The sequence below is a fragment of the Oncorhynchus kisutch genome, linkage group LG20 (assembly GCF_002021735.2).
Source record: "Oncorhynchus kisutch isolate 150728-3 linkage group LG20, Okis_V2, whole genome shotgun sequence".
NCBI classification, from domain to species: domain Eukaryota; kingdom Metazoa; phylum Chordata; class Actinopteri; order Salmoniformes; family Salmonidae; genus Oncorhynchus; species Oncorhynchus kisutch.
The window spans coordinates 36,222,488-36,238,771 of record NC_034193.2 but is presented as its reverse complement, the minus strand read 5'-3'; the positions used below and the strand labels follow the sequence as shown (position 1 = coordinate 36,238,771).

The window sequence follows — 16,284 nt, the reverse complement described above, 5'->3', positions numbered from 1 at the left end:
GGGTTGCCTTGAAGGCAGAGTACTTCCTTCACACCTCTATCCTGAGGCATCCCATCAATATGGTCCTTCCAAAAGTTTCCCTGCCCCAAGGTTCCATCTCCTTTTCAGTCCATGAAAATCTTACGGTATTTGCTATACCAATCCCCGGAACCGACCAGGTTTGCTTATTTGTATTCATTTTCTTCTTCAAAAAAAAAAGAGCTCTCTTCAGAAAGAAGCTTCAACCTGAAATGAAAACATCTTAAAACAAAAAGGTGGCGCAACTAAAGTTGTTGACTCTCCACATCTATCAAGACAACTGGAGCACTGGGCCAGACACTCTTAAATAGAACCTGGACCAGCTCAGGTGAAACACCTTCCCACTAACAAGATGGACAAGCCAGCACAAGTGTAACACATACTGACTAACGAGCTATACCTGCTAACGAGCTATACCTGCTAACGAGCTATACCTGCTAACGAGCTATACCTGCTAACGAGCTATACCTGCTAACGAGCTATACCTGCTAACGAGCTATACCTGCTAACGAGCTATACCTGCTAACGAGCTATACCTGCTAACGAGCTATACCTGCTAACGAGCTATACCTGCTAACGAGCTATACCTGCTGAAGTACAACCTCAAAACATAATTGGAAAGACCAAAGCCTGTAACACCTTCCCCCAGTAGACAACAAATATATCCTATATTTTTGTTGGACATGTTTGCTCACCCCCAACAGAAAACTTCCATTTCACACCATCAACTACAATGCTTCTACAATATAAACTGGCTGTCAACAATTAAAAAGAAAATAACTAATTTCTAAATAATAATACACAATAGTATTCTTAATCATTTTTCTTTCAATAGAATCCTAAAACCCACTAGCTTCTAGAACTCTTGTCCCCTTGGAACGAGCCCAAACAAAACTCATCTCCAATACGGAAAAACGTGCAGTCAAAATAAATTGTGATCCATGGCAACGCATTGGCTAAACTCAAAACTTGTTGACTGCCAACCCTTGAGACAATCAGCAACCAACTCCTGCAATATCAGTGGTAACTTTCCACCTTACTTCTCGCTCTCTTTTCAGGGTTCACTCGATAGGCATGTTGTTGGATCGGGCCCAATCCCCAATGCATTTGGGTTTGAATCACATCTTAGAATGAATCCTGATATTCTAAAAGCAGGGCAACATTATCAATATAATTGTACCCAAATATGGTCAGCTGGTTGCATAAATAATTATAATTACTAAATGTTACATAAATTGTAAATATGAAAATCAAAACTAAATGTACAGCACTTTGTTAATATGTATTGGCAATACTTCACTTAATGGTGAGGCATGGAATAATAAAACGTATATTTTGTCAGGCTGAATGTTTGAAATATGAGGTGATTTGAGTCATGCTTCTTCAGTAGTGGAATAAAAACAATTAGCATTTGAATGTTGTCAAGAAATACTGGAGTGATGTCAGATTGGTCTATAATCAATTTTATTAACAATTTATTATACTGCTTTCATGTGTGTATATACACAAACGGCTGCAACAATTATCATATTACACGTATTTTTTAAACAAGCAGCTTTTGCAACTAGTAGAAAACAGCTAGCTACATTTTGAAGTGCTGCATTTTGATTCAAGTGGGTCACCAATGCAGTAAGTGTAACACAGCTCTTTTTTTGTTACTCACATTTTGTTAAATAATACTCTTCCAATTCAGAGCCTGGATTTCCCCCCGAGGCTAATATCCATATCATGCTGCAATCAATTGAACAGGGCAAACGATAAGGTAGAACATCATTAAAATACTCCTACTACAATGTTAAAACATTCTACATTGTGACCTCGTTAAAATACTCCTACTACAATGTTAAAACATTCTACATTGTGACATTTCATTGATATCATGAAACAACTTCTTCATGTATGTGTTTTCTGATGTTTGAGCAGAGATATTTTATCAGAGTATCTCTTGTCACATTGATCACAGCTATGAGCATTCTCTCCTGTGTGTGTTCTCTGGTGTCGAATCAGATTGCTTGACCCAGTAAAACTCAACCCACATTGATCACAGCTATAAGGTTTCTCTCCAGTGTGTGTTCTCTGGTGTCGAATCAGATTGCTTGATCCAGTAAATCTCATCCCACATTGATCACAGCTATAAGGTTTCTCTCCTGTGTGTGTTCTCTGGTGTAATGTCAGACTGCTAGATGTAGTAAAACTCCTCCCACATTGATGACAGCTATAAGGTTTCTCTCCTGTGTGTTTTCTCTGGTGTTGAGTCAGATGGCTAGATTGAACAAAACTCCTCCCACATTGATCACAGCTATAAGGTTTCTCTCCTGTGTGTTTTCTCTGGTGTAATATCATCCCGCTAGATGTAGTAAAACTCCTCCCACATTGACCACAGCTATAAGGTTTCTCTCCTGTGTGTGTTCTCTGGTGTATTGTCAGACTGCTAGATGTAGTAAAATTCCTTCCACATTGATCACAGCTATAAGGTTTCTCTCCTGTGTGTGTTCTGTGGTGTATTTTAAGTTCTGATGAAGATCTGCAACCTTTCCCACAGTCAGAGCAGCAATGAGATTTCTTCCCTGTTGGTCTCTGCTGGTGTTTCTTGAGGTGTTGTGACGTGGAGAGACTCTTCTCTGCCTCGTCAGCTTCATAAGGTCGTTGAGGCCCCCCAGAGGATCCACAATAGTCACCTCTCTCTCCTGTGTGAACAAAAAGTCAGACAGGTGGTTTAAGGCCCACCACAGCAAAAATGCACTGTAAAAAGGTGATGCCAACAGTGTATTTTTGATGCCATTATGTTGTACAAACAATGTCTGTAATGAATGTTAATTATTTGACATTTGTCTTAAGACAGTCAAGTGAACAACAAGTCATATTTTGTCTAGTTTTCCCCTTAGTAGTAACATCGATGATTTTATGCAAGAAATATGATTTTAAAGTTGTTGAAATCCTAAGCAGTGTGCCAGACAACTTTTGGTGTCCAATATAGGCACCTTTCTGTAGTCTAGGTTGTTGTTAGGTGAAGTTATGGGTCCTACAGTAAGTCTATGGTATTGGTATAACTAGCGGTTTCAGCATTAGCATGGAGGAGTTTCTGCAACCAATTGCGTTTTAGCAAACAGAGGGCAGAGAGCGATGCAGAGAGCGATGCACCTATTTGGGGATGTCTGATAGTGGTGTTGCGTAAATACTAAGGATTTGTGAAGCTTCTCAAAGTCATTTTTTCTTCACCTCAAACAGCAAGTAAACAAAGTCTTACAAATACTCTGAGGAACTATTGATTAGAGTCAAATATTTCCAGCTCTCACTCTTGATAACCACTCTACCTGAAAGGGAAAAATGTAATGCTCTGATCCAGTGGAAATGTCATACAATACCTGATTACTTCTTATCCCTTTCACAAATAGCTTATAGCTCTGTCTGTCCCAAACTATTTTATACAATGTTGCTATCACGTTTCGGACATACCTAGGTGATAGTTGATACACTGTTTAAAGTTCTATGTAGACAGGCAGCCAATGTGATTTATTTTTATCTGGATATTTGTAATGTTTTTATTTGTTGGCTTTATGTAGGCTATTTTTACATAGTTGGTAATGGCAATAAACATTATTTAGATTTATATATTTTTCATTTCTATAGAATGTAGATTAATCACAGACAATAATTTTGAGATACGATTATAAATTAAACTGTTCCAGTAAAATATGAATATGAAAATCATAACTGGCACCAGATCAGTAGAAATGGTTAGATACATTTGCACTACAAATGGAAAAGGTTGCAGACTGCTGTTGTAGCTTATTACTGGAAACTTCAGGAGCATAATGTCAGAATTTACAAAGGCCAGCAGCAGCGGGAGGAGGAAGAGTTTTTTCCTTATGGTTAGGCCATCTTGATCTCTGGTTCCCTCGAGTCATTCGTGTGTCTCAATTATTTAATAAAACACGTGATTCCTATGTTGACAATGTAAAGAATATTTGCTGCTCTGTGGTGTGTAATGAGGAGCAACCAGACACTGCACGCATTTCTGAAATTGCTTATTCCAGTTACTGATAAACATGCACCCATTAAGAAAAATGACTGTACAAGCTGTTAAATCCCAGTGGAATGATTAGGAATTGAAAAATGGTATGGTTGAGAAGGATGAGGCAAAAGGAATGGCAAATAAGTCTGGCTGTACAACCGATTGACAAATGTCCTGCAAATTGAGAAATCATGTGACAAACTGAATAAAAAGAAAGAAAATTAAACAAAGATAAATGACAAAGAATGATAGTAAAAAGCTTTTGAGAACCTTACATACAATCTTGGGAATTTTTTTTACTGAATCAGATGGCTCATTCATCACAAAGCCCACTACTTTTATTTTTTCATTGGCAAGATTAGCAAACGTAGGCATGTCATACCAGCAACAAACGCTGACACTACACTTCCAAGTATATCTGACCAAATTATGAAAGACAAGCATTGTAATTTAGAATTCCATAAAGTCAGTGTGGAAGAGGTGAAAAAAAATATTGTTGTTCATCAATAATGACAAGCCACCGGGGTCTGACAATCTAGATGGAAAATTACTGAGGATAATAGCGGACGATAATGCCACTCCTATTTTCCGTATCTTTAATTTAAGCCTACTAGAGAGCGTTTGTCCTCAGGCCTGGAGGGAAACAAAAGTCATTCGACATGCGCTATGTTAGCATAGTTAGCTCCAGGTAAAATGTTGCACTTATTCAGCCATTCTGTGACCAAAAACAAGCTACATATGGACAGTACCAAAATAAACTGACTCTGGAAATGACAAAGCTCCGCTTAACCTAGCTGGAAATGGGACAAAATGGGCCCCTTCTGTGGTAACAGACTGGGACGATTTCTAATCAAATCTAATTCCCAGGAACGGGGTTCATACGAACCACAGAGACTGTGTGGGATAATAACATGGCCGTGTAGCTTGTTCCCTCGACTCAGCTACCAACCAGCAATCTCCAACAGGGCCTTTTACCTGTATCAATATACACTTCATAGTTAGCTACAGGTAGGAATCAACAATGAATCCCAATAATGAGCCACCTATGGGAGGGGTATCCCTTTGTGGACAAATCTCAAAGTATTACTGCTACCATGGGGAGGTTGCTATACCCCTTGAACATCGGCTCCAATCCTCGTCGGATATGGCAGGCATGCCACATCAGACTACAAAGGGAAGCACGGCCGATAGCTGCCCAGTGACACAAGCCTACAAGACAAGCTAGATAACTTCTATGCTCGCGTCGAGGTAAGTAACACTGAAACATGCATGAGAGCATCAGCTGTTTCGGACGACTTTGTGATCACTCTCTCCGCAGCCGATGTGAGTAAGACCTTTAACGGGTTAACATTCACAAGGCCACAGGGCCAGACGGATTACCAGGACGTGTACTCCAAGCATGCGCTGACCAACTGGCAAAGGTCTTCACTGACATTTTCATCCCCTGTCTGAGTCTGTAATAGCAACATGTTTCAGACCACCATAGTGTTCTTGGGCACAGGGACTAAGGCAACCTGCCTAAATGACTACCGACTCATAGCATGCACGTCTGTAGCCATGAAGTGCTTTGAAAGGCTGGTCATTGCTCACATCAACACCATTATCCCAGAAACCCTAGACCCACTCCAATTTGTATACCGCCCCAACAGATCCACAGATGATGCAATCTCTACTGCACTCCACACTGCCCTTTCCCACCTGGACAAAAGGAACACCTATGTGAGAATGCTGTTCATCGACTACAGCTCAGCGTCCAACACCATAGTCCTTCAAATCGAATCACTAAGCGAAGGACCCTGGAACTAAACACTGAGCACTCCCCCATTCTCATCGAAGGGGTTGTAGGGAAATGACAGCAAGTTGTGCAGACAAAAGGGTTAACAAGTTGGTGAAACAACAGATGTGCTGGAATGAAAACAATATAGGTGCTACTTTGAGAACGCAAACTCACATCTTTCACAGCACAGAGCGAGGGAGTCCGGGGGATGACTGGAGGAGCAATGGAGGAAGCATTGAGGGATTATCTTGGCGTGAGCTCAGTTGGTGAGACTGAGTGGACGATGGTGAAGAACAGTGGAGTGAAAAGGGCTAAAGTTGGTAATGAACAGCAGTTTAGGGTCAGAGTGGGAATCATCAGCAAGGGTGTTTTTGTGGGTGACCCGTTAACAGTCTCAAAGATGGTGAAGGATGAATTGGGTAAAGTGGAATCGGTTCGAGTGACCAGGAGTGGTATGATGCCGATTGTGTGTCAACAGCGCAAAAGGAGAAAGCTTTGTGTGGTTTAGGTTAAACATTTCAGGTAGACGCATGTGGATTAAAATGAATGATAGACGGAAGGTTTTACTGTGGTTTGGTGAGGTGGCTCTCCCATCTTATGTAAAACCTGGGTACGTGAGATATACAGAAGCCACTGCAGTGTTACAATTGTAAAAAAAAGGTTGGACATGTGGCAAGTGCTTGTCGAAGGAATAAATATGTTATAGTCAGATAACATGTTGTAATTGTGATGGGAATCACGTTCCCGGGTTCCCGGAGTGCACTGTACGGATGAAGGAGGTCGTAGTAGCTAGGATAATCAGGCCCATCCAGCAAGTGTCCTATGTGGAGGCAGTGAAAATAGCCAAAGGAGTAGAGAGGAGAAGGTAGTTCATGTCCCACAGTCTGCAGTGAAGCCATGCAGGAGAAGGATCCCAACAGACAAATAGTGAAAGAGGTGGACTTCGTTGTGTTTATAGAGCAAGTGATAAATTGCATTAACCAACCATGGTTGGTTAGGCTGTTTTCATGTTATCCAAAGCGTTGGTGACCAACTGTGCTGCTGGTAACAAATTAATTAGAGCTTTTTTTGCAGATGTTTACTGACACCGGCCATATTCAACGGGTGTTGAGCGTTATTAAATTCATTAGTTATTCTACTCTCTAATCAACTCAAACATTGGATAGTTAGTTAGGATATAGTTACTATACTGGCAAGTTTGATGTATAAGTAGCCAACTAACGTTAGGTAGTTAGTTAACATACCGATACATACCGCTGGGAAGATATGCTATGCGTTTTGTAAGGATAGTGTAGCTAACATAACGTGTAACGTAACTTATTTGAAAAGTATTATAACACAGCTCAGGTCTCTGAGCAGCCATTTAATATTTTTATTTTTTAAAACAGGTTTTTCCCTTTAAAAAAAAGACACACAATCAATCAACCAATCTGCAGTTCAACCAATAACAAAGCTGTAATTACACCACTGTTTTGGTAATAAGATGGAGGGGCTGGAGAAATGTAATTGCTCTCAAATTCATAAACAGACCTATGGATGAAAGGACTGGCCATCCATGATATCAACATAGTTTTAACCATGTTTTGAGGCTATACAGTGTTGGTTTACATAGTTTCTAAACATTGGAGTTAAACATGCTTATTTGGGGTTCTGATGGGGTAAACAGTTGAACTAAGCTGATTAGGGATTGTAATATTCTTCAAGAATCAATGCCTATAAATAAATCATTTAAAAGTCAAAATAAGGATGTAACAATTGCACATTTCCCCTCAGTTCAACAACAGCAGAGTTGGTGCTTCTTAAGACAGTACTTACTAGTGTTAATCAGGGCCCGTTCATCGTTAGAACCATCGGACGCCTTAAGATGCGTTTGGGAAACCGGGCCAAGATATCCAGTTTCCTCCCCTTCTTCATTGTTCGATGAGACAGTCACCTCCCCCTCCTCTTCTTTCACTCTTAACGAGTCTTCCTCTTCTTTAACCGAGACGTCTTTTTCTTCTTCTTTCACAGTAACAGCCTCAACCTCTACTTGTTTTTGTATTGTAACAGACTCCTCTGCCTCCTCTTTCACGAGAGCTTCTTTCTCCATCCAGCAGACCACCTCTTCTTCAGCAGGAACGGGGTTAAGTTTGAGACTGGAGTTATGAGGCATGTACTGAAATCGCTAAACAGTATAATTCAAAGCAGTGTCACTTTATCAGCAGCACGTGATCAATGACGTCTGAAGAATCATTTCGTCGAACACCTGATTGGTATTGATTAATTTGGGCTCGTTCGACATTGCAGCCGACAGTGCAGGTGGCTGCTGACTGCTGACTGACTAATTTACAAATCAACTTGCATCATAAATAACTACTCATTATCATTATCATCTATAATAATGTGGCTGTTCTAAATTCTGTGTCGCTCAAAGCCTTGAGTCATGAACCTATTTTTTGACACAATTGGCTGGAAAGAGTCAATGCTGACTGATTAGAAAAGTATCATCCAACCATCGGGTGTCTCACTGCATCCTCATATGCCATGTTTTGAAATATGCAGACAGACATATTTAAAGTAATTTTACATTATAATACTATACTTCTGACAGCCAACTTTCTAACTCCTCCCAAAACTTTATGACATCATCACATTCCCAGAAGGCATGGATTATTGAGTCATTGTTAGTTTTACACTTAAGACATAACTGTCGTTATGCTGTAGAATTTGTGAATTTGACATGTCAGTTGGAATAATGATAGATTTTTGGAGGGACCCTAGTCACTACAGCCAATCAGTGAGCAGCTTCCCTTCCCCCACATCTCAGGCAGTTCTGTTACTCACAACACTTCCCCTGCTTTCCTCAACAATGGAAAAGCCCACTGAGCTAAAGCCTTGCCATTTTTACAAATAGGAAATAATATGTCATGTTTTACTCATACCTCAGCCAGCATTGTGAATGGTTAGGAAATAATATGTCATGTTTTACTCGTACCTCAGCCAGCATTGTGACCAAGGCAGTAAATCTAATACGTAGGTGTTTTTTTGGCTGTGATCAATGTGGGAAGAGTTTTACTCAGTCAAGGGGCCTGATATCACACCAGATAACACACGCAGAAGAGAAACCATATAGCTGTACTCAATGTGGGAAGAGTTTTGCTACATCTGGCTATCTGAAGATACACCAGAGAATACACACAGGAGAGAAACCTTTTTAGATGTGATCAATGTGGGAAGAGTTTTGCTACATCTGTCTATCTGAAGATACACCAGAGAATACACACAGGAAAAAAATCTTATAGCTGTAATCAATGTGGGAAGAGTTTTACTCAGTCAAGCAGCCTGAAATCACACCAAAGAATACACAGGAGAGAAATCCCATAACTCTAATCAATGTGGGAAGAGTTTTACTCCGTCAAACAGCCTGATATCACACCAGCGGACACACACATGAGAGAAACCTTATGGCTATGATCAGTGTGACAAGAGATAGTCTGATAAAATATATCTAAATAAACATCAGAAAATACATGGAGTTGTTTCATGATATCAATGAAATATTGTCACAATGTAGAATGTTGTAACATCGTAGAAGGAGTATTTGAATGAATTTCACAATGTAGCATCCTAAACGTTTGCCCCCTGTTCAATTTTATAAATTGATATATGGATATTATCCTCTGGGGAAGAATCCAGGCTCTGAATTGAATTAGTTATATTTATGTGATTTAACAAAAAGATCAGGTGTGATGTTAATGTTTGTATGTTTTGTATTGTTTATAAAATATATATTTTCAGGTCTTTTTTCATAACTTAATGTCAACGTACTTGCAGCTTATACACCTATAATCAATATTATTAACAATCTAACATCACTCCAGTATTTATTGACAACATTCAAGCGCTAATTGTCTTTATTCCACTACTGAAGAATCATGACTCAAATCACCTCATATTTCAAACATTCAGCCTGACAAAGATATGTTTTATTTTTCCATGCCTCACCAATCACATTAGCTTTTGATATTTTTTCCAATTCATGTAACATTTAGTTTTTTGGGTTTCTTGATGGAGAACATAACAAATAATGGAGTAAAACAAGTTTATAATTTGTATTGGATGTTGCATCCAATTGTTAATATTTGAATCAATGACATTTCCTTAAAATGCTCAGTCTTTCAGTTAAGTTTGTCTGTTGTGTACTAAATATTTCAGTTAGTTTTTTTCCTGTGAAGCCATTCCGTTGCATCCATGTCTGAAATGTACTATATAAATAAAGCTTGATCTGATCATATTGCAAAACAAATGAACCCAGTAACCAACCAATCAACAGACTCTTGCTAAACCAATGAACAAATATGTGCAAAGGCATATCTTGGTCCATCTTAGACTGAATTTATATTGTTTTTCATGCTATCTTCTACCTTGTCATTATAGCGCATGGTCCATCTTAGTATGAAAAACAGTATCAATTCAGTGCATGGTATGTAAGTTTAGTATCACTTTTCAACCAACCCAGTGCATTTGTTGAAAATGAAAAATGTTGAAATTAACAATACATCAAATCTAATCTAATCAAATTTTAGTTGTCACATACACATGTTTTAGCAGATGTTAATGCGAGTGTAGCGAAATGCATGTGCTTCTAGTTCCGACAATGCAATAATAACCAACAAGTAATCTAGCTAACAATTCCAAAACTACTACCTTATAGACACAAGTGTAAGGGGATAAGAATATGTACATAAAGATATATGAATGAGTGATGGTACAGAGCGGCATGGGCAAGATACAGTAGATGGTATTGAGTGCAGTATATACATATGAGATGAGTATGTAAACAAAGTGGCATAGTTAAAGTGGCTAGTGATACATGTATTACATAAAGATGCAGTAGATGATATAGAGTACAGTATCAAAGGATCAAACTACTGAAAACTGAAAAAGACAAATGGATCAAACAGATCAATCCCACTTTTCCAGCCTGCTGAAGGCGTGGTGGAGTGGTAAACACCACCCCCGGCTCTACCAGGGGCTTGAGGTGATCTCCCACAGCTCTGCTTATGTCATGTTCTGTGGCCTTGCCGTTCCATTTCTTGACTGCCCCTGCAACACAGAAAGAAATATATTTAGTAATATTATATAAAACTCTCAAAGTAATGGATATGGAGCATTTATGGCCTCAGTTACACCTGGCACCTAAATGTGATTTCTGTCATCCGATCGCTCCATTAGGTTCAGATCTAACAGGATGGGCCTTCGACGAAGTCAGGCCACCAAATATGCATAAGCAATGTAGAGAAATGTGGGGAAAAGTAAATTCTACACAAATTACCTTCATAATATCAAAGAACAAATGTTTGTGTCTGAGGGGAAATTAACTTTCCAAAGGGGTGAGAAATTACACCAATATCAGTGGACAATTTGTACTAATGTAAATAAACATAGATGATGGAACATATTACCTTTTGCTTACGTGGTGAACCGCTAAGGGGACATAAATATTTACCATCTGTGACCTCTCACCTCTCTTGCTGTAGAAGTGTTCTTCCTAACCAGTCCCTCAACAGCTCTCTGACTGAGCTCCAACCTCACTGGGTCTTCAGAGAAGAGGAAGGCTGAGGAGGGATGGAAGGATGACTGGATCAGTCAGTCAATAAAGTTTAGAGCTGCTGTCTATGCTGTCTGACATAACTATTTTAGTCGTAAATTAAAGGAATTAAGGCTTTCTGACTGCTGAATACCAACTATTAATCACTTAGATCATGTATTTTCAGGTAGAGATAGATTCTTGGGACGTCACTAGCCCGTTGAAGTTGACATTTAAAATGGTTAGGGTAGAGGTGTCCCAAGGATCCCAGATAGCATTGACCATTGTGCATTCTTCTGTCTCTTTTACATAGCAGGTGATGGGTTCTGATTTCTGAACTTGAAAATATGAAATATCCTTATTATGTGAAATTGAATGAAACAATAATGTATGTTGATGCTAATATGATGTACAATATTCCATGATGTTTCTATATGATAACAATAGAGTAATATATTTAATATGCCATATACTCTTTTTTAACAGTTTCACTAATTAATTTAAATTAACTTAATCATTATGATTCAACATCCGTTCACAGTCTCATACTGTATTGGAGCAGCAGCAGCTGACTGCCCAGTTCAACGTCAGTTCACCGTCTCACCTCATACTGTATTGGAACAGCAGCATCTGACTTGATCCTTGATGCTAATCATCATGTTTTGAATCTGAGAGTAAATAGAGCCGACGTCAACTCTAAAAATGAAGGGTTCAACTGGAGTTGTTCTTGGTAAATGAAAAACAGCCCCAAAAGGTTCTGCAAAGAACTTGTTAGAAGGTGGGTTCATCGAGGAACCTCCGTTGTTGCTGGACTTCTTCCGGGAACTTCGCAATTACAACTGAAAACGATGGTGACAAGTTTGGATGCGACAACAAGTTAAAAAGGTTAAGTTGGGTTTGATTTTTGCGTCTGAATATGTCTCGAAATAATAATAATAATATAACATACTAATAATGAATAACGAAGACAATTATGTTTTTCTGTGAATATCTTCCGTAATGTTACTATAGTTAATTACCGTAAATATTAGAAAGCCGGGTTTGACCGTCGGTGTTGTATGAGCTACAGTACAGTACCGTTATCTAGCTAGAGAACGTTATGTCCTAACTAGGCACAACTAGGTTTGGATTATTTCCCTCAACGATATCCGTTCCCATATATTGTATATCGTTTCCATAAAGCAAACATGGCTTTACACTCATTAACGTAAGTTCTCAGTTTTGTGATAATGAACTAGCAAACGTTAACTAACTAAGTAGGGACAGTGACCTGTCCAGACGAGATGTTACAACGAACTGAATCGTCAATGGATGTCTTCCTCTTTATATAGCCTGCTACATCATGCAATACTATTAACTCACAAGGGGGCATAACGTCACATGGACAATACTATCCCATTTTGGAAACGTTACATGTCCGCGTTAATTATCTGAAATATATTTTCAGATCTTCTCAGAAATTAATCAAGTCCATGGAATGGATACAGACAAAACGAGATTAAGGACTAGCAGAGGTAGAGAGGCGAGGCAGGGGTGAGGACATCATCCTGCTAATTTGATAGTCCCCGAAGGACAATACAGAAGAGGTATTTGCTCTTATTCCTTCCCTTTCTCTAATGTATTTTGTAATAAAATTAGCAAGTGTAGTAAGATCAATGCTTTACTAGGACTGGAGACCACAGCAGTGATCCTGCTCTTGCCCTACCTCTTCAAAGAGGACCCGAGTGGCCTTTGTGTCCGTGACAACGTATGCCTATGCACCAATCATCTATTTATTCATAAACATAAGTGTGCATGCTTATATAAAACTACAGCTGAACATTTGTTATGTTCTTTGTTAATTGTGTGTGTGTATTAATCTTTTCTTACTAATGTTGACACAGATTTCACCGCTCTTCACTCCTTTACTGCACATTGGTGGAAATCCATTTCACCATGAGAGTGAAATCCCGCTGGCCTTTGATGGGGAGAACATCCACGTCCTCGAGGACGTCTCCATGGGACTTGGGGCTCTGCTACGGCTGGATTTGTTTTATTTTCCCTTAAATTTCCCAAAAATGTCAGAAAAACACTTATGTTGTTAAGTTACTGTGTTCTGGGGAGAAGAGAAGTTGGGGTGAAGTTACCAGGACCGGTCATAAAGATGGCAAACTTCCTATCATAACTAAGTGAATATGATATACACACTAAAGCTGAAAAATCTGTATTTAGCATCAAGTCTACAATGTTGTTAGTTTACCTATGATTCATTTTTAATGTATGTTGTTTTTATTGTACATCATTATTTTTGGTAAATTGTTTTGTAAATATTAATTCACATGTGTGGTGCCACTAAATAAACAATTAATTATTTAAGTCAAAATTGTCAATATTATTATAATATGTTTTTATAATGGAGGGAGGGTGGACAGGGAGTTAAAAAATGAACCCCAAAAGGTTCTTTGAGGAACCATAAGGCGTTCTTCAAATATATTCTTCAAATAACTTTTTTAGCTTTTTGTCTGAAAGTATTTTCTCAACTGCGATACCAACTCCAGTCAGAAGATGTGCGTCTTTCAGGTGATTCTGCCACTGTGATGTAGTAGACTCCTTCAACATCAACAGTTAGTCAGACAGTTAGTCAGACACTTTGGTTCACTCTAACTTGATGGAAAAGGGGTTTATTCAACACATCAAGCAACTCCTCTCATACTGGGAAGACCCCCACAGGCCTTAAGGGCAGTTTTATTTCAAATGCAGTACCCGGACAGAGAAAATCCAATAAGCGTTTTATAGTTTCATCCTTAGGGTAACTTATCCTAAAGTGGACACACTCCCATCAGTTTCTGAGACAACTGCCCAGACTTTGTAGACTGTTTAATAATGCTTAAACCTCATCTTTATCAAATTATCCATTAAAGATACCAACTTAAAACCTACGTTTGTCTACATACGGGTTGCTTAAATTATATCCAATATTCCCAGTTTTACTTTATCAAATCTCTAGTAATCATTATACACACATACAATTCATAAATTTTTCATATATTCACAGAATCCATATAAAACGTAAGAATATCTTAGGTACTCACGAAAACCATTCAATTAGCATTTTCAAGGACTCTCCATAGCGAAGAAGCAGCTCTCCAAACATACTCCCAGCAGAAAAAAAAAAAAAATTGTTTCTCAGACAATGACCATGGGATCGTCAACGGTTCTCTAACCTCCCAAACACCACGGGAAAAATCAAGCCTCCCAGGAACTATAGACCTTCCGCTGCTTTCTAAAATATCATCCCGTTTATTATCCAAATTTCAATAATCTGAGTAAGCATATTTCTATATGTTACTATCCAAACGTCAGATTAAGACTCATTTCCACATTCACACAACTCTCATATAAGTCATACAATGCTATTCCCAAACATACCTAATCAATAAGTTGTTTTTCAACAATATTTTAACCTGCAGGAATATTTTCACATTTCTATCTCATGATTAGTTCCTAGGATAATGCAACTCATACATTTACATCTTTCAATACTTCTAAAATGGGGTCCAGGTTTTTTTTAAATGACAGGTGCACCTTACTATCTTATACTATATCATAAATGGTCTTAACTAGTAAACACAGATTCTACTTTTCATCCAGTTCACACAGATAGCTGCCCCCCCCTCACACAGGAATACACACTCAGAGCCTACAACGATTTTCTAAAAACTCCACTTTACATGTTTCGCTCGTCTTTCTTTAAAAAAAAAACTACGTTTGAGATGTGGTATCAACTCGGCTTGCTGCCTCTCAGATTAAAGGTGGGACCATCTGCTCCATTCCCAAAGTGTGTTCTCCCCGAGATCATGTTTGAGGGATCCCTCGTGCACGATTTACCTGGGTCGTCAGGAGCGGTCACCAAGTGAAGATTAACATCCCCATCGCCAAATGTGGTTAATTTCTTTAATATCAAATGAGACAAACTTATCACACAAGTCAGAGTTACATTTAAATATTTATTAACTTATTAATAAGGGAGCAGGTCAATACAAAGCACAAATAAAGTGAATTAATTGAGTGCTCTACGATAATGATGGCTAGTCGACACATCACCCCCAGATGATTCGTTGAGAGCCATGATACAATAGTACAAAAGGTCTTTTACAGCCAAGAAAACCCCCTTTCAACCTACATGACCAACAGATGTATAGAATGGGTCACAAGGTTAAGATTTGTATGAAAGATACTCTCTGTTGAGAATTTTAAGTATCTGCTGTAAAAACAGTACTCTTTGTGTAGAGACCAGGGGTCTGGTCCTGGGGTCATCTCTCCCTGGTACCATATAGAACAGAAACATTAACTCATGCTCTGGAATGCGGTCTCTTTAGGTTATATCACCCAAAATACATTGTAAATCTCCTGTTAGTGTTATCTGCCAGAGGTCCATGGAACACAGACACAATAGTTCTAAGAACCCTCTATTCTGTTGAATAAAAACCATTTGATGCAATAAAAGTATTATAACATAATGTTGAAGTTTTGCTCTCAGTGTCCACTGAAAGTTGACTAGTAACAAATCAAATCAAATTTTATTTGTCACATACACATGGTTAGCAGATGTTAATGCGAGTGTAGCGAAATGCTTGTGCTTCTAGTTCCGACAATGCAGTAATAACCAACAAATAATCTAGCTAACAATTCCAAAACTACTACCTTATAGACACAAGTGTAAGGGGATAAAGAATATGTACATAAAGATATGAATGAGTGATGGTACAGAGCGGCATAGGCAAGATACAGTAGATGGTATTGAGTACAGTATATACATATGAGATGAGTATGTAAACAAAGTGGCATAGTTAAAGTGGCTAGTGATACATGTATTACATAAAGATGCAGTAGATGATAGAGTACAGTATATACATATACATATGA

General features: G+C 38.6%; 1 protein-coding gene across 1 annotated transcript; it reads right to left on the bottom strand.

Moving 5' to 3' along the window:
- Positions 1-1,747: 1,747 nt before the first annotated feature.
- Positions 1,748-8,018, bottom strand: LOC116355352 (zinc finger protein 239-like). Its single transcript, XM_031798760.1, has 2 exons — positions 7,626-8,018; positions 1,748-2,705 (listed from the first exon to the last, which is right to left on the bottom strand). Exons 1-2 carry the CDS (start codon positions 7,960-7,962, stop codon positions 1,912-1,914), a joined length of 1,131 nt encoding a protein of 376 aa, XP_031654620.1. The 5' UTR covers positions 7,963-8,018; the 3' UTR covers positions 1,748-1,911.
- Between the last annotated feature and the right edge of the window lie 8,266 nt (positions 8,019-16,284).